Source organism: Panulirus ornatus, chromosome 56 (assembly GCF_036320965.1).
Source record: "Panulirus ornatus isolate Po-2019 chromosome 56, ASM3632096v1, whole genome shotgun sequence".
In the NCBI taxonomy this organism is placed as follows: Eukaryota; Metazoa; Arthropoda; class Malacostraca; order Decapoda; family Palinuridae; genus Panulirus; species Panulirus ornatus.
The window spans coordinates 20,638,368-20,663,734 of NC_092279.1; the positions used below are offsets into that span (position 1 = coordinate 20,638,368).

The following is a 25,367-nucleotide window of genomic DNA, read 5'->3' on the forward strand; positions in this document are numbered from 1 at the left end:
ATATGTATGTATATGTGTGTGTGTGTGGGTATTTATGTACATACATGTGATGTGGGTGGGTTGGGCCATTCTTCGTCTGTTTCCCTGCGCTACCTAGCAAACACAGGAGATGGCAGTTAAATATCATAATAAATAAATAAAAGATATATATATATTCCTATGAGTCCACGGAGAAAATGAAACACGATAAGTTCCCAAGTGCACTTTTGTGTAATAATCACATCATCAGGGGAGACACGAGAGAAATATAAGTCAGTTGATATACATCGAGGAGACGAAGCTAGGACACCATTTGGTAAACGTGATTGTTTACCAAATGACATCCTAGCTTTGTCTCTTCGATGTATATCAACTGACTTTTATTTCTCTCTTGTCTCTCCCCTGATGATATGATTATTACACGAAAGTGCACTTGGGAACTTATCATGTTTCATTTTCCCCGTGGACTCATAGGAATATCTTGATCACGTGCAAAATTGTGATCCTTTCCAATATATATATACATATATATATCACATATCCTCCAACAGCCAGGATTCAAACCCAGGACCCTTTGTGTGGTGTCTGGGATATGTAAGTGTTCATAAAATCCAAAGAAAAATGGAACTCAGGATCTTTATAATAATCTCTCTGTTCTTAATTAGAAATCTATAATCTCTCTGTTCTTAATTAGAAATCTATCTCATTTGGAAGAAATTATTTAATGTTTACAAACATACTCTACCTTAAAGACTTAATGTATTTGACATTTGTGCCAAAATACTTTGAATTATAAACAAAGAAAAGATATATCCAAATTCAATTAACAGTAAATCTAAGTGATTCAAAAAAGTATCAACTAAAATCATAAGGATATCCCCATACAGCAATGTAGCCATGTTTCTGAAAAACCTGTCACTAAGCAAACTGACACTATACAAGCATATAAAACCTATTACGTAAGGAGGCCCAATTTCCTACAGAAAAATTTTCTCTTTCTAACTCTTATGTATAAAATATACATGCAACAACTTAGCATAAGAACAAAGTACCACACACCAACAAAGATTAACTTTGACAATATTCAACGAAAACTCACCAGAAAACGTGATGATGGACTAAGGTGGTGGTGGTGGTGTGGGTTGGGATGGAGTTAGCACTTCTAATTTTACATTCAGAGTGATAGCCTGATGTCCTGTACTTCCCTGGATTACTTTAAAATTCTTGGCAGGCATAATGAAATGGTTACACTTACTTTGTAGACAGGATATAAGAAAGGGCACTGACAACCCTGCTATGAGCAAGCATTAGCTGACATTTTCGTTTACAAGCTCTGGAGGAATACTGGAGGGAGAGAAACAGAGGAAGAATGCGTAGAATGGTGTATGGGAGGGAGGTATGTAAGGACAGGGATAAGTGGAGACTCTTTTGCCATTGCCACTCCTTGACAGGAGTTCCTGGAATGAATTGGCATAAGAGAGATAGACAGACAGACAGATACAAGCCATTTGCCAGTGGATGGGATACAAATTGAAATATATTTTGCTAAGTGGTGGAATACAGACTGTAAGTATTCTGCTGTGACATCATTATAAAATACACAGTAAGAAATACCATAGATATTTGATTATCAAATGAAAAATATTTTATACATTAAAAATATGAACATTTTTTTTCATATAGGTCGCAACAAGAGGGTTATGTGTTACTATACAAGTTTGTACCCTATTTCTAACTGTCATCTGTGTAAAACTTTGCTAAATGAATTGTCACTATACCAAGGTGGGGATGGGAGGTTTTCAGCATACAGAAAATATCAACTCTTGTTCATCTTATTCTCATGTTAAACACGAAGTCATTCAAATTACCATTAAAAGCATAACTATAAGTGAAAAGTTAAGAGAACACACTTTAGGTTCTTTACTCAAGCTTTCTGACAATGCATACAGACACTCAGGGATTGTTCTGTCTGTCATCGTAGTCTGCCTACTGTCAGGAGTCACAGGTTGCAAGCTAACCTTGGTCTTAACTTGAAAAACCTTGATAAGATACTCTTTAAACTTAGTATATTTGTTTCCCAATTTCTGTTGAAATGAAAGGTATAAGACACATCTCTAGCCTAGATTTTGTCTGAGGCCCTTCACTTAAAGGTTTAACTTGGAACTTATCCTAACTCATAACTTAAAAGAAACTTTCACTTTTGATAATAGAAATTAATTGGAATGTTTTTAATATTTTCCAGACAATATTTTCACCTATTCTTAATTTGCTCCAAATATCTGTTCTGCACTGGAGACAACACAAGTGTTCCATACAACACTCTTCTAATGTAATACAGTTTGCTCATTAAAATATAAAAGTATTCTCAGAGTCAGAGCCAATATTTCTCACTAATGAGGTTTAAGCCTACTGAATTATTACAGATTAAGTATTAAGCTTTATCTCTTGTATTGTGGTCATATGATGTGCTTTTAAATTTTGGAAGTAGCTTAAAAAATCATATATCAAAATAACGACTAGATTCATGAACATACACTCATCTATCACTCATAGTATTTCAATACATGACACAAAAGTGCAATGACTATCTATTCCTATATATACTGCTAATCTATCAAAAGTGACTGTCCTGCCTCTCCATTTTCTTGGACTCTTGGGTCACTGGGTTTGAAAACTACACTACCAGACGGAGTGAATTCAACACTATCTTCTTCTTCATGCTGGCTAGCCAACTGGTAACCAACAGGAACATTAAGGGCTTTGCTGTGCTGAGCAGTGTATAAAATACACATAGACAAAAACAAAAAGAAGAGAGAAACAAAACTAATAGTCACAAGGATATAGGCAAAAGCATGAGCATTACCTGTCACTCTGGTTAAGAGTGAATGTGTTATTGAATTTCCAAAGGAAGCCAAAATTATCATAAGAGCACACAAACGGTGAGTTACCCGCATATACTGGGCCATCCACAGCAAACTTGTGGGTAGAACTGGAGCCAAACCAAGAGCCAAAAATATTATCCCACCCCATAAGAAATCATCCTTCCCAAAGGATCCTATAGCTAAAAATATGGATCCAATGAAAGAAAAAAGAACTGATATAACAAGAAGTTTACCAGGCTTAACATGCAAACAGCCAGATACTAAGATACAGAGAAATCGTACAAGGCATACAAGTCCCCAAAACAAAACCTGTCCATCTATTTTTGTTTCCTGAATGACTGCCAGACCTGTACCAGTAGATGAGGAAGCTAGTAAATGATGGACAGCTCCTTGCAAAGCTTCAGCCATAAACATAAACACAGAAAATATAACAGTAAACAAGATGACCCGACCTTTCTGCATTTTACTCATATTTCCATCATCTTGCTTTGACCTTGTTTCTCTAGGATTATGACATAAGATCACAACAGAAATCAAAGCATTAAGAATGATAAAAATCCCAATGCATATGTATGCCAAGTGGACTTTAGTTACTCCATATTCTTTAAATCGTTGGGCCATGTTGTCAAGAAATGGGCTATTTTCATCACTTCCATTACTAAAAGTGCCAGGCTTAAACAGATGGTGTTTAAGAGATGGAATGTCTGATTTCCTTGGTTCATCAGACACAGTGTTCTCTAGAGTACTTGAATCTGCTCCTCCATTTTTAACTAGCTCTTTCAGGTCCAGTAATTCAGGTTCTGGAACGTTTACATCATCTTCCTTTATGTCATCATCATTTTCTATGCTTTCTGCACTGTCAATCATAGTATTGGAATCCAAAATTAGAGACTTTGTGTCTTCTGTCATATCAGTCTCAAGCCACTGTACGTTTTTACTACCATCATCATCTTGGAATTTGATCCCATATTTATCCATATCAATAAGTTTAGGAGAGGGGGTACTAACTACAGGTGTATCTGTGGTGACTTTCAGGGTGGTATGTACTGTGGTAGAAGTAGTGCTTGATGATGTCGGTCTTGTGGTAGGAATGGAATGAGCTGCTGAAGATGCTTCTGATTTTTCTGTGGTTACATCAGCTTCAACTGGGATGGAGGCATTGTGAAGGAGGTTTTCTGAAGTCCCATTGATTGCTTGTTGAGTGATTTGAGTGGGATAAGTTGTTACCTTTACAGGAACTGTTGTTGTCACTGTAGTCTCTACCTGTGTTGTAGTAACTGGGCTTGTTTCAATGTCTGCGGGACTCTGACTTGTCAAAACTTCATCTGAAGAAGGTTTCTTGCTTTCTACTGCATCAGGCGAGTCCGTCTTAACTTTAGAATGTTCTACAGCCTGCGGCTTCTTCCATACTACAGAACCTTCTGGTTCTAGTATATTTGCATCAGTGTAAGAAGGTTTCATTTTTGGTGTTTTTAAAGTAGAAGATATATCTACAGCTTCAGTTGTTACTGGTACTACTGAAGTTATCTCTGGAGAGGTTGGAGAGGTGGATGTCTCATTATCAAAATTCATGTCTTTAACAGATGAATTTAAGTTTGAAGTGTCATTGAACAAGCTAGAGTTTTCCCTGGACATGTCCTCTTTTGGGTATGTCAAATTTTTTATTTGTTCATATGATTGCGATTCAAGATCAAAGAAAGAATTAGTCCCTACACTATCAGCAGCAGAATCAAGATCCTGTAGCCCACGAACTAACATGAGTATCTCTGTTGTGTCTGTCGTAGGTAAATCTTGTCCATCTGACAGATTACTGTGTAGCTCTAATTGCTGCAAGCCGACAAAAAATGGTTGTATGATAAGAGGAACTATGAAAGCTCCAACAGCAAAACTGAAGTGCAATGCTTGTAAAGAAGCTCCTCCTTGTCGTCCCCACAGGTCAAGGCACAAAACATTGCCACCTAGAAGAAAAAAATTACAAGTAAAAAATCCTGGGCATAAAATGGTGCATATTATGATCATGTAAGCATGCCTCTAAATGTACTAATATACATACAAGAACTGAAAATCAATAATTCTCTAGTCCAGGTAAAACTTGAATTTCGAAATTTTATGGGTCTTAGAAACATGGGTCCACAGGCTATAGCCTGAATATTATATACAATAAACATAGAAAAAATGCAATAGATATGATGTAACACTATACTGTTAATGGAATAATGTTATCAATATTAGGAAAAAGCATTTACTTGACAGCAATGCAACTAAATATTACCACTAATCTGGAAACAAGGATAAGAGTAGCTGAGCAAGTGAGTACCTTGGTCTGTAGTCACGGGTAAGGACCATAAGGGGAAGGAAGGTGCAACAGGTGCCAAAATATCAGGGACCCAAGACTGAGTAAAAATTTTCCTCATATATAGTATCAACAAAGCTTTTTTTTCAGTGATGAAAGATGTAGTATTAACCTTTAACCAACAGGTGACTTTTAAGAAACTGATCACACTATGGATAAAAGACAATGTCTTCAACAAGTTTTCTGATTCCCAATAAAGAATGAAAGACATGCATGTAATAGTATATGTAAAAGATAAAATGAAAAAATCAAAAGAAGAAGCTAACATACTTTATATGGCCACATCATATCACTGAACTTAACACAAAAAACCTAGGGGAGTGGTGGAGATATGGAGGAGGGTTTTGGAAGGGACACATCACTCATATTATCTGTTTCCCCACCATAAAATGAAAGAAATATGTGTAAAGGTACAAAAAAGTGAGAACATAATTCATATGTCTGTCTGTTGTATACCACTGAAGTTAACACATAAACTCCCAGTAGAGTGGCGAAGAACATGTTTTAGGAGAGTGCGTGTCTTTCGAATTTTCCGTTTCCAAATATAGAATGAAAGAAATTCAATCATGTCCAATGCACAATAGCAAAATTGCAAATCAACTAGCTTTTAAGGATTAATACAACTCAGTGTAAAGGTGTTGCATTTGCTTGTGTGATACTGAAGAAAATGCAAGTTTAGATTTTTTTTTATTTTTTTATTTTATTTTTATTTTATTTTATTTTATTTTTTTTTTTTTTTTATTTTCCAAAAGAAGGAACAGAGAAGGGGGCCAGGTGAGGATATTCCTTCAAAGGCCCAGTCCTCTGTTCTCAACGCTACCTCGCTAACGCGGGAAATAGCGAATAGTTTGAAAGACAGAAAAGAAAGAAGATTTACTAGCTACATTTATAGCAAATTTTGATCCAATGTTCTATTCTGATGACTATATTTTGTCTTTATGAATTTCATACTCATTTATTATTGAAAAAATTAACTTTCTGAATTATACCATATTCTTACATTATGGTACCCACTTTGAAGAATCAAAGAAAATGATGTCACTGAAAATGAAACCTGAAATCCCCTAACAGCCCAGAATGGCAAGTCTACTTCCTTCTTCCAATATGCATACAATTACAATTAAGACCAGAGTAATGTAGAAAAAATCAATAATGCTCTGGCTCAGTTACACTCAGCAGACGCTGGGAATATACACTAAAACACCCTCATCTAGTAAAGAGTAAGCACAATACACTTCCTCTTCAAAACATTACACCTTGCACTAGCCCCTGTATACTTTTTGAATGCCATTACTGATTAATGGCCTAAATTATAAAAATTTCATAGAAATAAGAAAAGCAAATGGGTTTAATTTTACACATTCAGACTGCATGAATAATGCCATATGCTTCTGCAATGAATGGCAAACAAAGCTCCCAACTATGAATGGAAACATGTTCCAAGATGACTGTAATCATAAACGTACTGGGTGAAGGGCTCTTGGAATTTATGTATTTCAAAATATGGATTTCAGTGCTCCATCAGCAAGAAGTATGCTTCTCCTCATGTTTGAGGTATGGTGATATATACAAGTTATATCTTTAACCCTTCCCATTCTTTTCAGTGCCACAGGATGAGGAAGTAACACCACTAACATTGGTTATTCTTTTGTTCTCCATACTTTCTTTTAATGGTGAGAAGGAGGAGGAGGGAAAGGGAGTAAAATGAGAATATAAAAGAATAAAAATGTGTAAGAATATGAAAAAAAAAGAGAAAAAAAGAAGCTGACAGTGCACAGAAAGGAGCAAAAGAAAAGCAGCAATAAAGCAGGGTACCACAAGATTCAAAACAACTGAAACTACATGAATTGTTCACATACACCAGAATCTTTCCACATCAAAAACACTGACCTGTAAAAAGGAATCCAAGGCCAATGCCCAGTGAGGCAGTTGTGGTGAATGTCCACCAGGGGGCTGATGGCACCATGAATGGCAGCACTGTCACAGACACAGCCACCCATATCAGGCTTACAAATATCAAGAACTGGCGGTTGTAGACTTCAAACAACAGTGATCCTGAAAATTTAGAAAATAATCATTTTTCAATTAAGATCTTTTGCATATTTGATTGTCATTCCCTATGTTAGCAAGGTTGCACCAGGAACAGACTGAAACAGGCAGCATTTGCTCACAACAATTCTCTAGCTGTCTTGTGCAATGCATCGAAAGCACAACCCTCTATCCACAGCCAGACCCCATACACCTTTCCATGGTACACCCAGCAGCTTCAAATGCCCATGTTCAGTCAATTGATAGCATGTCAACCCCTGTATACAACACTATTCCAATGATTCCATCCTGTGCATGCTTTTCAACCTTCTCCAAGGTCATACCCTGTTCAGTAAAAATCTTTTCCAATCCATCCTTCCTCCTTCACATTGGTCTCTCCCTTCTTTTCCCCTCCACTTTTGACACATGCATCCTCTGTGTCAACCTCTTCTCGTTCATTCTCTCCATATGTCCAAATCATTTCAGGACAATCTCTCCAGCTCTGTTCATTCTATCTGTATGTCCAAACCATTTCAGCACAACCTGTCCAGCTCTGTTCATTCTCTCCATATGTCCAAACCATTCCAGCACAATCTCTTCAGCCCTTTCAACCACACTCTTTTTATTACCACATCTCTCTCAAACTCTTATCACTTACTCAATCAAACCACCTCACACCGTATTTTGTCCTCAAACATTTCATTTCCAACATATCCACCTTACTTCACACAACCTCATCTACAGCCAATGCTTCACAGCCATAAAACACTGTTGGGACTACTATACCTTCAAAAATGCCCATTTTTGCCCTCTCCACACATTCTTCAATACTTCCAGAACCTTCACCCCCCCTCAACCACCCCAAGACTCAATTCCACTTCATTGGTTTGATTAGCTACCATGTCCACTCCCAGGCATCTAAAACACTTTAATTCCTCTAAATTTTCTTTTTTGTCCCTCTCCCATGCAAAACCTAATAACCTTTCTTTTACTATCATTCACTCTCAACTGCCTCCTTTCACACCCTCTTCCTAATTCAGTCACCAAAGTCTGCAGTTTCTCATTCAAATTTGCCTCCAGCGCTGTCATCAAAACAACGTGACTCACTTTCTAAGCCTACTCAGCTGCTATAGACAGCATGCTCTCCCATATCTCCAAGACTCTTGCATTTACCTCCCTCACCACTCCAACCACAAACAATACAAACAGCCATACCCCTGCTGGAACCGTTCACTCTCCTCTCTTCCTACTCGTATACATGCCTTTCAACAGGGATATTCATTTGGCAGCCCACAGGCCAAACCCAGCCCTTAAGTGGTTTTTCATTGACCCTTTGACAAACTCAGAAGAATTACAATGAATTAATGAAATCTATTTATTTATTCATTTAAGTACTTACCAACTTCCACATGAATAGATTTTCACTGTGACCAACTGTATCAATTAGCTGAATGATACATGTGACAAACTGTAATAACTAGTTGGATTAAATGTACTTTTCTCTGCACCACTGTGCTTGCAGCTACATGAACTGTGTGTCCACCTTTGCCAGCACAAACATTCATGGCTCATCACTTGGGCAAGGGCCGAGCAGGGCTTAGTATCGCTGGTCAGTTGCATGAAGGTCAGTCATTACATTTTTCCCTACATCTAGTATATGTATAGCACTATTTTTCCTACTTAACTTCACATTCTTGAGTGGAATAGAGCTGGGAGAGAAGTGTTGAATTATTTTATCAGTAACCAATATGTTCTTCCTTTTTTTTATGTGCTTAGTGGAAAATGTAAAAGCAAACAACACATGATTTCTTCAACTCTTTCTGTGTTTTAGAAAAAAGATAATGGAGGTAAAATAAATATGGATCCTTCCAGCATTTTTTCGTAATTTTCCAAATCACTTGTTTTGTTTTAAGGTCTTAGTCTTAGTCTTCATAATCATAACCACTATAAGCAAAATGAAAAAGTAAACTAATATTTGAAATTTATGCACCACAGACTATTTGATTAATTTTCCTTGAATCCTGTACCTTCCTTAATAATATTCCTAAAAATAACTCAAATTTGGATACAACATTTTTCACAGGACTCTCAGTACCTTCAGAGAACAGGAACTCGGAGTGATTCCATTCCAAATTCAATATCATACATGAACAACTGACTTTACACAGTGAATACTAATAACCACAGAAATAAATAATGTAATAGGAAAAAACATGGTAGCAGCACTAACCTATGACTCCTCCGAGCAGCATGCCAATGGAGCGAGCAGTAAAGGTATGGAATGCAGTGTCTACTGGAATCCCTACATCCACCTCCAGTGTTATCAAGGGTCCCCCACTCACGGACACACACAGACCCTAGTTATATTACAAAAAGATTTGTTGGATTCATTCCTCCTATTTTACTTTTAACTCAAACAAATTTCAAATATTCAAACAAATGTATTAATGAAACACACAGTCGAAGACTAAACTTCTTTTGTCCACTGACAGTGATGCAACCTTGCCTTTTTGTATGAAAGCATCTTATCTAATTAGAATGAAGATAAACAATGTAAAAGTAAATTTAGCAATGTAAAGTCCACATAAGTTGTGTCATCAGTATCATACATAACAGTGAACAGATTTCCCACCTGGATTGTCATATCATGATTTTTTCTAACTTACATATTGATGTAATGATTATTTTTCTGCTTTTAATAGTATGTACATAAACTCAATCAGTAACATCTATATGGACACATTTTTTTTCATATTTGATCACCGTTTCCTGCAATAGTGAGGTAGTACCAGAAACAGATGAATAATGGCCATACCTGCTAACATCCATTCTCTAGCTGTCATGTGTAATGCACCAAAAACCACAGCTCCCTATCCATAACCAGGCCCTACTGACCTTTCCATGGTTTACCCTGCACACCACATGCCTGGTTCATCCACTGAAGCAAACTGACCCCAGATACCATATCATTCCAATTCACTATATCCCATTCACACACTTCACCCTCCTGCATGTTCAGGTCCTTTTTTCTCAAAATCTTTTTCACTCCATCCTTCCATCTCCAATTTGGTCTCCCCATTCTCTTCGTTCCCTCCACTTCTGACACATATATGAGCTTTGTCAACCTTTTCTCACATCACATATTGTCCTCAAACATTTCATATCCAACAAATCCATTCTCCCTTACACAGCCTTATCTACTGCCCATGCCTTGCATTCATATAATAATACTGTGACTACATTTCCTTTGAACATACCCATTTTTACCCTCCCAGATAACGTTCTGTCTTTCCACACATTCTTCAGCACTCCCAGAACCCTCACCCCTTCCCCTACTCTGTGACTCACTTCTTCTGTGGTTCCAGTCACAGCCATGTACATTCCCAGTTATCTAAAACTCTTCACTTCCTCTAATTTCTCTCCATTCGAACTTACAAAAGAAAAGAAATTTTGCTTAAGGCATCAACATCTACACTAACAAAGCAATACAACCCTCTCTCAATCCTGGAGGGTAACGGAGCATTTGTCCTGTGAAGGCATTCAGTAATCACATTCTCCAGCCCATACCACAACCTAGAACTTTGCCTTGGAAGTGTGGCAGGAAACATCATTACAAACAAACTAACAAACAAACAGAGATTATCCAGGCACTGTATATACACTTGTGGAGTAGCTGAAGGGTTAAAAAAAAATAAAAAATAAAAATTTGTGAAGGTAACTGCTCACTTTGCCCTGTCCTAAGGCCAGCCATGTTTTGCGTAATACAGGTTACTGAAACTAATAACAAGAAAATCTTTTTTTTCTTATGATAAGAAGCAAAAAGACATTCAAGCATAATAATCAAGTGGCAATTATTTTCAAAACAGTAGTTACTTTCCTCTTTCATAAAAAAACTTTCTTGCTATCATGATAAATACAGTAATATTCCAACATTCTCACTGTGCTCTTTCCCTAAATACTTTCATTTATCAAAATAATCAACATTCTATCATCACAGCTCCCTATATATCACTGTTAACTCCATTTACATGGGTTGGATCAAGTATATAAAACATGCAATGTTTTTAGCAATCAATTTTGTGAAACTGGAGAGCATAACTCTAATATACACTTGTTTCAAATGGTAAGCAACATCCAATTCCTGGATGAAGATTTGCTATCCAACTAACAAGTCATCAAATAACTATTAAAAACACCTTATCACTCACCAATCCAAGAAAAGCTATGAAAAGGAATACAGTTCACTCACCAATCCAAGAAAAGCTATGCAAAGGAATACAGTCCTTATGAATAGCATAAAAGTGGGCAAAAACCCGACAGTAGACTGTTGACGGGACCGTGGCATCTTCCCACCTAATAAGCCAGCCTCATCGAACACAATATCCTCTTCAAAGGGATCGTTATCTTCTGTGTGGTCTGCCATGGCAACCCAGCGTTTGAACTGTCGGTAAATTGTGAAGTGGGCCAAGAACTCCTTCAATCAGACTTTAACCTCCACTGAAAGGGGATAAAATACTATAATGACAATAGATTCTGAAGATGTTGAATTAAAAACCACAAAAAAATTCATTGAGGATTTAATATAAAGTACATGGAAGTTCTTCATCCTGTGTGAAAGGGCCATTAGTATAATAGATACTACACATGTTCCTGAAGGTCATTAAAAAAACATCGTGAGACATTACCTAGCAATTACTGGCAAAAATTTCAATGTCAGTCTCTTAACTTTGATATCCTGAATAATGTCAGGTACAAATAATTTTTTCACATATTCTAAAGGTAGACTAAAATACATTTGATGAGGTAGCACTAGGAAAGGCCAACAAGGGCCACATTTGTTCACACTCAGTCTCTAGCTGTCGTGCATAATGCACCGAAACCACAGCTCCCTTTCCACATCCAGGCCCCACAAAACTTTCCATGGTTTACCCCAGACACTTCATATGCCTTGGTTCAATCCATTGACAGTACATCAACCCCGGTATACCACATCATTCCAATTCTCTCTATTCCTTGCACGCCCTTCTCCCTCCTGCATGTTCAGGCCCCGATCACTCAAAATCTTTTTCACTCCATCCTTCCACCTCCAATTCGGTCTCCCAGTTCTTGTTCCCTCCACCTCTGACACATATATTCTCTATGTCAATCTTTCCTCATTCATTCTCTCCATGTGACCAAACCATTTCAACACACCCTCTTCTGCTCTCTCAACCACTGTTGTTTGCCAATGATACAGTACTGGTGGCCAATTCAAGTGAGAAACTGCAGAAGTTGGTGACTGCGTTTGGAAGAGTGTGTGAAAGGAGAATGTTGAGAGTAAATGTGAATAAAAGCAAGGTCATTAGGTTCAGCAGGCTTGAGGGACAAGTTTATTGGGATCTAAGTTTGAATGAAGAAAAATTCGAGGAAGTGTAATATTTTTGATATCTATGAGTGGACTTGCCAGCAAATGGAACAATAGAAGTGAGTCACAGGGTGGGGGAGAGCCGTTTCCATCCTCACTACTCCTATCAAACACATATATCAATTCACAACCTAACTCAGACAAATGTGTAAAATCAAACATTCACTTACTGATTTATTGATGACAATCATGTTAAATGATTTCGTTTCCTGAATAAGAAGTTTCAAGTGAATGTATCAACAAATATTACATCAAATGATTTCTTTTACTTTATCAACAGTTTCAACGGAAGAGTTCCCCAGAAGTGAGCAAGGATTTGACGTAGAGCAAAACAAAACTGTGAATCTGAGAAAACACAGAGTTCAAAATATAACAAACAAAGCATGTAATCTGACTTACTGAAACTGAAGTAACGATTAATAAACACAAACATCTTCTTCAGAAAAATGTGCTTAAAGGACAACCTACATACACTGAATATAATCAAATCAGCCAAGAATTTTCATCATTTCGGCTAATTTCATACGGTCAGAAGGGATATGACTTTTGTCATTACAAATCAATAGTTAAAGGTGTGTCCATAAACTTTATAATATCCCAGATTCACAAGTCACTTCGTATGCTAAAAGAGGCTACCAATACAATTCTGACGAGACATGTGAAAACTAATTAACTATAAGTCTCGAGTTACTTCACATGTATCAACAAGAAGTAGTCATTACCACGATTAGAGTTAATCTCAAATAATCCTCAGAGGGATGCAAGAAGGTGAAAAATAGGTCAGATCAAACCGTTTTATGAAACATCTTAAAAAGTATGGTATGTCTTAATTAGAAAATGTCTATGACCCATCAATCACACAGGTTGTACGGTAGGTCACGCATAGCATCATCACTTCGCCATCACAGCCTGGCTTAAGCTGGAATACTTATTTGGGCTTAAAACTCCACAACTGTTATCATTTCCCCATGGATAGTAGTATAATCTTTGCACTGACAAGTAGTATATAAACACGGGTAAACATTAGAAAAACGGGAAATCAAAACAAATACCTGTCAGAACGGCAAAATACCATCCATCTTCCGAATTAAATGAAGAAAGTATGAAAAAGTACTCATTCCTTACACTCACTTGTACACTACTCAATACACCTTATTTATCTTTTAAGAAAAAAATTAAATAAACCTAACTTATTACTAGTTATATCTGGACTGCCTAACCCAAAACATAGATTTATAACAACATCCAAAGCTCAAACAAATACAGGTTAATTCACAAGCATTAACATGAAGCTAGACTCACCTACGCAACACAAAAAAATCCTAATTCTGGAGGCGAAGACATTAAAATTTGACCCACAACCCGAGAGAAACTAAGACGCCACTATCCTTTCGGTGGTGATAACGTCGTCTGCTGTGCACCGTTCGTGGAGATACAGGTCAAAATCCGATCTCCTACCGAGCCGCGAACGGCAACCATATTCCTTTTAGGTATATCTTTAACGTTCTTTTAACTATATATTTGATGGTCATAAACATTCCTCTTCTAGAACAGCTCTTATAAGATATATCAAATAAAGTGAACAGATGAATAAGAAAATAAAAGGGAAAATTAACTGAGATATAAATATATATGCTTTTTTTTTTTACTACTTACGATTTTGGTAAACATTATCTAGTTCTTCATAAAAATATATCTTTATTGCTACTTAATATTCACGACCTAAGAAGTAGACAGTGCTTTGTTTTATATAACCATACTGATATTACAATATTGATTTCATTGCATTCGTCTGTGCTTTGCCAATTTATGACAGATATCACGTAATGAAATATCACAAACATATGACAGTGGATCTTTGCAATTCATGGATATAATTAAAACGAAAAATACTTCAAAAATTATTACATAACAGCCACTTTTTATGTAAATAAACTGTTTCCCTGAGAGTCATATGTAATTATATTCGCAGGTAACGCACGTGGTATAAAAAAAAAAAAACTCGGTAAATGAACCATGTCTTAAATGTTTAACTTACAATAAAAGATCGGCTAATCTAGCCGACTCTCAAACTCGCCGAGAACAGCACTAAGACAGAAGAAAAAAAGAAAATAAAACTAACATATGCGGAATAACATTGCATCATTCTTTTAAAACTTACTCCATATAAAAAAAAGACTCAAGAATACAAGAGGATGACAGCAGGTAAGATGGCATCATCATTCTGAGATGTGTGTGTGTGTGTGTGTGTGTGTGTGTGTGTGTGTGTGTATCATCGTTATATAATCAATTATACAACAGTAGGACCCCCCCCCCCCCCACCTTTGAAGGAGCTTATTCTATTTCTTGGCTACATTCAAGGTAGGAACAGGGGGAACTAAAGGATTTCTTTGCAGCGATAAGTTCCAGAATAAGGTTATACTTCTATGACTTGCCTGACGACGATGTAGCCGTTGAGTGACCACACTCGCCGTGTACTACTGCAGGAGGTGGAGGCTGGATAACACGATCCAGTTATGTGGTCAAAAAGGAAACATGTCTTAATACTTTTGAAATTGTGTTGACTTTCGTCTTTCTTTTTTTTTTCCATGCAATACGAAGTTATCTTTGTGTATACACATCCTAAGAGGAAATAAAATGAAATGGAATCTGACGGTTTTATGAATTATATAGCAAGCAACAGTTCCGTCAACAACAACAACAATTATAATGATAATAATAATAATAATAATAATAATAATAATAATAATAATAATAATAATAATAATAATGAGCACCTATTTAAATTTCCTCCTGCTCATCAGTCAAAACTGGCAGTCGAAATGGTATGAACTCTTATGGCGTCCGCTGCGAGCATCGTCGAAATATATTACTTAAAAATGAAATGTCACACACAACAAATGCCTTCATACTCATGAGGTAAAATTACTGGTTTCAAAGAAGCAGATATGTGCTTCAAAGTCATTCTGTGCAGTACATAAGCCAACCAAAAAGGATATGGTTGGTGCGGAGTTTCTCTTTTACAACTTAGCTCTCCTCCATCAGGTAACATAATATACTAAAAATACGTTCAAGATTTACCCATAAATTATTTGATCAATATAAGATGCTTTGAGCCCAAATTTCTCTTCAAGACTTCCCTTCTGATCGGTAGAATGACTGGTCTAGGGCTCCCTTTGAGTCAACGACCAGGGTGGAGGAAGGAACCTGCCCTATGGACCACGTCCGTCCTATTGATCCGTGTCGTCAGTAATGGCTACGACCGGTCAGGTGCATGCCACTCCCCGAACACTCCACGTCATCATGCACTCTTCTGCCATATGCTCTTCCCCCTCTCCTCATACCTTACTGACGTCACTGTATTGTTCATGCTTGCATTACACAGGCTATTCCATTCAATAGGCATATTTCTACAATAGTTTTATGCCTAAAACCGAAACGAGACAAATCGATCAATGTCTTGAGTCTATGATGCGGGGTTAGGCTTCTGCATTCAGATGGTCAAGGCCCGCATACTCTGCGGTGAGTTTGGCTCGCAACGCATCGGTTTCTACTCGGAAATATATATATATATATATATATATATATATATATATATATATATATATATATATATATATATATATATGAAATAAAAGAGACAAGCACCTGCCTATAGCTCTCTGGGGTCCAACAGGATCTGAAGGTTAGTGTGCGTTGACAAAGGCTCTGTTGTTTTTAGCACCATTACCCTTGTATGGTTAGGCAAAGGTCTTCTTGCCCATCCGGCATAGGTAAGATATTTTTAACTTTTTGAACACGACCCTGAAGTACGATGGCCTAGCCTTTGACCTGACCCCTATGAGTCGAGTCAACATTTACTTGGTCACTCTGGACTGGCTAAGTGCCTGGGTCTAGCACTACAAACAGAAAGCTTTGTAAACATGTCTTCTGCTCAAATGGCCGGAGTGACCACGATCATTGGTCACTTCATGCATATCACTCACCAAATAAAGAGATATAGAGTGTTGCATAGAATCTAAATACTTAAAAGTATTCTATATATTCTAAAAGAGGCCTAGAATCTCTTACACAAATATAGAATATACACAAACATCTCCAATACACACAGACATCAACATGTATACACCTACACAGATATGAATAAACAAACGCATACTCATAATTATAAAAGAGGTGTGACTGTCCATCAGTCGGCAGCATATCATGCCCGTATATATACATAAGAGTTAAGACAAAGTTGATTCATACAAGGTTAAGAAGAGCTACACTGGCTGTAAAACTATATCCCTATTACATACAAACTGTAATAACAAGAAAACGCAGGGATACAGACAAACAAGCACGCGGGCTTACAATACACAAGCCTGGAATGGAAAAGGCAGAAACACAAATATGTAAACACTAGGAAACGGATTTGCATCTTTCCCCAAACTCAACTGATTACACATCTACATGTCTAGCTTCCTCTTTGGCCGGTCTGTCTCTATAATTATCGACGAATGAAACACTCCCTCGTTCGCTATCAATAGCGGTGTCTCACAAAGTTTCTGTCCTGTCCTTTTCACCAACGGCTTACTTATCTCCAGATAACCAAATGCACCCACTCATGAGCTGACGCTAACAACAATGCCGTCCCCACCTTCTCTTGTTCAGTCTACGTCTCGTCTCAAATGCCTCTCAGAACTTTAAGTTTTGACGTGAGGGAGTCGCAGTTTAATGAAGATTGATATCACTTAAAACCTAATTTCTTTCTCTATCTTTCTTAAACACCTCAAAGCTTTCCTGTCTCCTTTAATGCATTTGTAAGTCCATCACTCAACATATTTGATATCACCTTGACATCAAATCCCATAATCCCCTAAATTCCACAAACAGCCAAGCTGCCTGTACGAAACTAGGCGTCCTGTTCAAGATGCCGAAAATTCTTCTCCTCTCACATCTGGCGAGGTTCCAAATCCACATATTTTTTTAAAGGACTAGAGTCTAAAGCAATCTGATTCATCAAATCTCCCGATCTGACCTCAAAACACGACCCACTTGCCCTAACGCGCTGCCGTGATGGCTCTTTTACCCTCTTCCGTCATATATTACTTCAGTTTTTGCTCTTGAGAACTGGCTTGCCGTGTATCCCCGGTCCCCACCATTAGCTAAATCAAGTTAAGAGAGCTCGGCAATTCACTGTGTCACATGATTACTCTGTAGCCGTTAGTAACTCGAGGATGAGCCGCTGTGATGTCTATTTCTTTCCCTATACCGTTAAGCTCTGTAACTTTAACATCTTCATGTCTTCCCAAACAGCTACGACCTGCCTTTAGTTAAAGACGACCCCAAACTATCAAGATATTTCTTTGCTTTTTCTCTTTACTTCTCCCATTTTTGGCACTATGTCAAATCGGAATCAAGGCTACGATTAAAACAGACAAAAAGATAAATGCGTATCATTACCATCATCGGTGACACCTCCCAAACCGTTAAAATAATGACGATGGATGGACATATGACATATATATATATATATATATATATATATATATATATATATATATATATATATATATATATATATATATATACTTAGAGGGAACGTTTCTTCTTCCTCCTCACCGTAACCCACTTCCACCCTCCCAATGGCCCCTCAACCCCGCCCTTCGTGCGTGGCGCGGCGAGGGCGTCTCCCTGCCTGCTGCAATGCACTTGTTTGTCACTAGCCTTGTGAGCAACGGCGGCATCAGATAGGAGACACGGAAACCTAAAAACAACGGGAATGACAGTAAACCTAAATCGCATATTTACCGACTGTATCACAATTTTGATATATTTATATGATGTACAGTACAAAAGCTTGTAAGACATAAAGTCTAAGTGTAATTTCATGACAAAATGTGTCTGTAATGTCTTAAAACAAGTGCACATATTATGTGCTCATTATCTCCAATACTTCAGCAAGATAAGCTAACCTTGTCTTGTTTCCGAAATTATACTTTGCAAACCAATTTGAAACACGTCTTATTTTACCTCCACGAAGGTTGACATTTTTTTCCCCCCTCTCGAACGAATTTTCCTTTAGCACAACAGAGACCGGAAGAGTTCCTTCGTCTGACGCCAAGGTCGCTCAGTCAATATACTGTACACACCCTCTTTCCATCTTGACACATCACACATATAACCTCTCACCTAAGTCTTCCCCTCTGCCAACTCTCAATAAGTACTCCACTTCAAATCACTCGTAGTCATTCCTTTACCACGATTTTTCTCTTCTTATATCACATCAGCATTAATCAAATGTCATCATTCATGCCTATTCTACAGCTGTAATTTCTACCTTCCATCTTCGTATTTCATTTACTCCCTTAACTTTGTCTACATCTTTTAGATTTTAATGTTTTATTTTAGCTTGCAACTGGCACACCATTACTGGTTCCTCATCCACCTACATTACCCTTAAGCTAAGCTACAATGCGTATTACAGTGGGCAGCAGCATGCTCTAAAGTAGCAGGCAACAGAACTAACTAGGCTACAGCAGGCACTGTAAAAGGTTTCACTGTTACAATACGCGTTCTCATAGCCTTATAGGTTACAGTAAGCAATGTAAAAGGCTTCATGGCTACAATACGTACTCTTGCAGAAATCAAGACAGCAAAATGTGCTCTGATAGGCTCAATAATCACAATACGCTTTTTTTTTTTCCAAACAAAACTACAAAATACGGGCTCTGTAAGGCTTCAATGCCACGATACAATTTCTAATAGACTTCAAGGCAGCTCCAATACACGCTCTAGTGGGCTTCAAGGCTTGCAAGAGGAATTCGTCCCCATTTATTGCCATATGTATATATATATATATATATATATATATATATATATATATATATATATATATATATATATATATAAGTTTATCAGCAATTGCACAAATGGCCGCTAGGGTTACAAAATATGGCTGTCACACAGACGGTCCGGGGTTCGATTTTCGGGTTACTGTGGTAAACAGTTTACATCAGATATCATGCATATAATACATATTTGATATATATATATACATATATATATATATATATATATATATATATATATATATATATATATATATATATACACACACACACAAAGACACACTGCCGTTGTGCCTTGGGAGTCGATTAAAAAGCCCTCCTTTCTTATCTAAAAGCGTGAGCGGCAGAGTTTCCACCTCCTAAGGATACGCGTGACTCATCAGCGTGATCAGTGAATCATTGAGAGGTTACGAAGGAATTGTTTTAAGCTCATTGAGGCCCTGGGTGTTAGCCTACCTGGCAGTGAAAGTCAGCTATTATGTTTTAGGATAGGAACGATTGTGTCATGCAATTTGGCTGTCTTCGGTTCTGACACTTCAACTTCAACCAAGTTGACTTTCAAAACTATGTAGTCCCGAGCCAAAAGCTACAGATATTTCATTAATTTGTCGGACTGTAAACAGTGATGGCGTATCTTTTTGAAAGAACTCCCACAAATTCCCTTTGAGTAACTGCTGGAAATCTGATGGTTTCTCCCATCCGTTCACCTAAATTTTACCTCTCAACCTTCACTAAAATGTGAAGCCACAAGAGTGTAATAAATCAAAATGAAATAGGCAACGTAACAATGGAATACTGAAATTATCTTATTTTTAGTTTCATTATCTTATGTTCTGTAATACTCCGTAAGACTGGTAACAATCAACTAAAGCATCATATATATATATATATATATATATATATATATATATATATATATATATATATATATATATATGAAGACTTATCGTGGCAAGGGGAGCAAGAATACTTCCCACGTATTCCCTGCGTGTCGTAGAAGGCGACTAAAAGGGGAGGGAGCAGGGGGCGGGAAATCCTCCCCTCTCGTTTTTTTTTAATTTTCCAAAAGAAGGAACAGAGAATTGGGCCAGGTGAGGGTAGTCCCTCAAAGGCTCAGTCCTCTGTTCTTAACGCTAACTCGCTAATGCGGGAAATGGCGAATAGTTTGAAAGAAGAAAGATATATATATATATATATATATATATATATATATATATATATATATATATATATATATATATATATATATATATATATTCTGCCTAGTTCCAACCTCTCTAACCTAGCTCATTTACCACTTTATTTCAATAAAATTTAGCAGGGCAAGAATCTCAAGCAAAAACTCCTGTATAAAATTAAAGCCTATAAATAAGGTTAACAATTCGAGTATATGACGAACCCTAGAATTATTTACTAATGAGAAAACAATTTACGTAAACGTTACTTGGATGAGAACTACGAAAATATACACATACGCACTATGATCTTTGTAGACCGCTATACACACAACCCATATTCAGTACATTATCAAAATACGATCCTACAGTTACACTAAGAGGAACAGTAATGCATCGAAACCCGGCTCCATTATCCTTATGATATGTCCGGTAATAGTTAGCGGTGTATTCCGTTACGGACTTCCCCGAAGGACATCGGCAAGCAATGTCTAAAATAGAAACAGCGTAAGCCGATACGTCGATGCTACCCCACAAGCAACCTCTGTAACCACTTTTACCTCGTCACTCGATACTCACTTCCAAGCTTCTAGTGCCATGGTGTATGCGCACTTGTTTCATTCCTAGTAAATGAGATGGTTAATCAAAGTATTTTGGACCAATAATAATTACTGTACTTTACAGCATCTGCCTTAAACTGGATATCATAGACTTCGTTATTTTGTGTACACCCCCGTATCACTTTAGTGCGTCTGGCAAGGTATGCGAGAAAGAGAGAGAGGCACGACAGACAAACGGAGGGGAGGAAAAAGGATTCTCGGAAGGCCAGATCAACCCACCCTCAGCCACAACCACGCAAACGCAAACATCTATTAAGCTGCACTCGGATGATTGTTACATGCAGTCTCCCTATAATCTGGTCTTAATCGAGCAAATGTAAACCAGAAGGGCCACCACTACTGACTTCACAATCATCCTGTGTATACGATGTTGCCTAAGGGACACATGTAAAGCCTATACCTAACCAGACAAAAGGGCGCCTCAGGACCCCTGACACACACGGCTTCCCCCACTCGTCAGCGTCCCTAGGCCAGGGTCCTGGTACGATCATGACGACGACCGAGAGGCGTTGTGATGTCTGGAAGAGAAAGTAATTTCAGTTCTTACTCATGCCCACACCCATGCCCTCCGAACATCTTCAGGGTCAATGAGATGTACCTCTTACGAAACACAGTGTATAAAACGTCAGTTTTGTAATTATAGATGGGTTTAATGACTAAGTAAATCCTGCTATATTGATTGTTCTCGAGCTGGTGTGCGTGAGGAGACTCAATGTTGCGTCGTCATGGCCCGGGGCTGGAGCGGGGCGGGAGTCATTTTATCATCTGACTTGGGCCGCTGGTGTCCAGTTCCTGACGGGGAAATAACAGTTCATCTATTTCCGAGGTTGTCTGCTTTAATCTCTGCAGAATTTAATAGAATTAAGAGAGTTTCGCTGGCCAAAACTTGACCTTATGTATGTATATTTCTGCAGAATATATATATATATATATATATATATATATATATATATATATATATATATATATATATATATTCCAACCAGTTTCTATGAGAGTTCTGGTGTTACCCAGAGCCTTTCAAAAGGCTGCGCTACTTCCACTGGCAGGAAAATGTGGACTCCTTTGAAGTGAGAAGTTCCATAAAGAGACTGCACCCCCAATACTACAGCCTCGCTGAAGTTGACTTTTCACTCGCGAAGTAACCTCTCACGTGGAACCCAGTTACACCATAATGAATATATATATATATATATATATATATATATATATATATATATATATATATATATATATATATATATCCCTGGGGATAGGGGAGAAAGAATACTTCCCACGTATTCCCTGCGTGTCGTAGAAGGCGACTAAAAGGGGAGGGAGCGGGTGGCTGGAAATCCTCCCCTTTCTTGTTTTTTTTAATTTTCCAAAAGAAGGAACAGAGAAGGGGGTCAGGTGAGGATATTCCCTCTAAGGCCCAGTTCTCTGTTCTTAACGCTACCTCGCTAACGCGGGAAATGGCAAATAGTATGAAAAAAAAGAAAAAAAAATATATATATATATATATCCCTGGGGATAGGGGAGAAAGAATACTTCCTACGTATTCCCTGCGTGTCGTAGAAGGCGACTGAATGGGGAGGGAGCTGGGGGCTGGAAATCCTCCCTTTTTTTTTTTTCTTAATTTTCCAAAAGAAGGAACTGAGAAGGGGGCCAGGTGAGGATATTCCATCAAAGGCCCAGTCCTCTGTTCTTAACGCTACCTCGCTAACGCGGGAAGTGGCGAGTATTATGAAAGATATATATATATATATATATATATATATATATATATATATATATATATATATATATATATATATATATATATTTCAGTGTTGGACCTACCCTAGAAATCTTGCCAGCCGTAGATAAGGGTATCGGCAAAGGCGGGCTGGTGTGATACTGAGGTCATTCCCTCGGTGTTGAAGTAAGGAATTTTGTGTGTGTGTGTGTGTGTGTGTGTGTGTGTGTGTGTGTGTGTGTGTGTGTAATGTTCTGGTATTACCAGGATCTCCTTTTCAAAGGCTCTTGCAGCCTCAGGTTGCGGTACTTCTGGCAGCAGGGAAATGTGGACTCCTATGGATCGATAAGTTTGTTGGAGACTTGGCTGTGCTCCCAGTACTACAGCCTCCTCGCCAAAGGTGAATTTTCTCCTGCGGTGTAACCTCATACACACATTTTTTTTTTTTCTAACTTAATCGTCATTTCCCGCGTTAGCGAGGTAGTGCCAGAGACAGACGAGGAAAGGCCACAGCTGACGACATCCATTCTCTAGATGTCATATGTAATGCACCGAAACCACAGCTCCCTATCCTCACACACATACTTGATCGTACTTTCCCGCATTAGCGAAGGAGTGCCATGAATAGACGATGAAAGGTCACACTCACCAGACAAACACGAGTCACACTTTTCCAATTTTTCTCTAGACATCATCCATCACCACAACACGACAAACATCGTTTGAAATATCCCAAGACCCTTCATGCCCACGAAGCAGCTACCTGAAACATGACACCAAGACTTACCACTCAGCTGCCCAGCGCTCTCTGCACACACACACACACACACACACACACACATCACAACAATATATAACCTGTGGACGTGTCTAGCTTCCTGAATGGTGGACGAACTTCATAAGAATAGAAGGGAATTTCTGGGGCTTCAAGAAGTAACTATTGACCAACTTGGCTCGGGCATATATACCTTAGTCATTACCATCGTAGGTGAGAAGAAAAAAAAATAAACAAGAGAATAAAAAGAAGAAATACATAGGGTAATTACATTCACCCACATACCGAGGAAATAATCCCAGAAATATGCGAAATGTTTTCATCACAAAAGCATCACCCGCGAGCGTCAAACAATTAAGCGACGAACTCTAGCCTAGCCCCAACCCTGGACGCTCCGCCACCCTCATCCATACAACACAAGACACTACCTCTCATGCAACTGTGCGTCTCTGTTCCCGTCTATGTCTTTCCTTGTCTTCCACCTTTCCCCGGGTTCCCTCTCGCTTCACCCCATGATAGTGTTGACAGTGCTCTTCTCTGCTTGCAACACTAGGCATCCCTGACCCAGAGCCTCACACACAAGACACCATTCCCACGGACCGACTCATTCTTAAAAGTTCTCACGAAATTCACTATCAATAAATAGCCGCCATTCTTCTCCAGAAACCGCAGATTTGAAGTACACTCCTCAGGCCGGCAGGCACAAAAGACTCCTACGTACATCTAGACATACAGGCCTGTATGCATGACATACGTACATGCGCGGGTGTACAAGTTCATGCATAGTCACAGAACGACGGTTTTTATAACTTGAGCAGAATGATTCGACAATTGAGCCCTACGGCATCATCCTTAGGTATGATGGCATGACCTGTGACCTGACCCTTAAGGATCAAGTTAGTCGTGTTCCAGAGTCATACTGTCGTGCTCAATGGTCGTACCGTCGTGCTCAAGGAGCTGATAAAGGCGACACAAGCGAGGCTTCATCCCTTCAAGGATAAATACCCTCTCAGGGCTAGGCTAGTTGACCAGAAACACAGAGGAACATTCTACCAATTAACTTATCCATGTATCATAAATCCTGACACAATCTTCCCTAACCTAACCTGTATCACGATTCCATGATATAATTTTCCTTACCCTCATCCTGCATAATAATTCCCTGGCACACCCAACCTTCTCCTCCTCTAGTCATATCCTCTCATGTCTACCAAACACTTTCACCTTAAGCCGTGAAAAGAAGAAAAGGTTCTCTATTCTCTATCCCTACCACCTGCTTTCAAATCTTATTGCATCGGATTAGGTTACTTTTTATATTTATCTGTTATATAATTCACACCTAATTTTTAAGGGGGGTTAAGCGCAATGCTCAGAGAGAGAGAGAGAGAGAGAGAGAGAGAGAGAGAGAGGTGGCCGCTCATAAGCCTAGCTAGCTAGCTTTGGGCAGCGGCAGTTCCCTTACTATCACCTGACTTTACAATCGCACCTGATTTTCTCGACAGCACAATATCAGGGACCAAGTATCTTATCTTGCCGTCATACCCTAATGTAAACCGAGGTCCTTTTAATTCTATCAGCGGCTGTTTAGAGATATTTGT

At 38.2% G+C, this 25,367-nt stretch overlaps 1 protein-coding gene across 1 annotated transcript; it reads right to left on the minus strand.

Moving 5' to 3' along the window:
- Nucleotides 1-1,296: 1,296 nt before the first annotated feature.
- LOC139765991 (uncharacterized) lies at nucleotides 1,297-14,075 on the minus strand. Its single transcript, XM_071694027.1, has 5 exons — nucleotides 13,949-14,075; nucleotides 11,492-11,739; nucleotides 9,473-9,599; nucleotides 7,105-7,269; nucleotides 1,297-4,819 (listed from the first exon to the last, which is right to left on the minus strand). Exons 2-5 carry the CDS (start codon nucleotides 11,663-11,665, stop codon nucleotides 2,586-2,588), a joined length of 2,700 nt encoding a protein of 899 aa, XP_071550128.1. The 5' UTR covers nucleotides 11,666-11,739; nucleotides 13,949-14,075; the 3' UTR covers nucleotides 1,297-2,585.
- Between the last annotated feature and the right edge of the window lie 11,292 nt (nucleotides 14,076-25,367).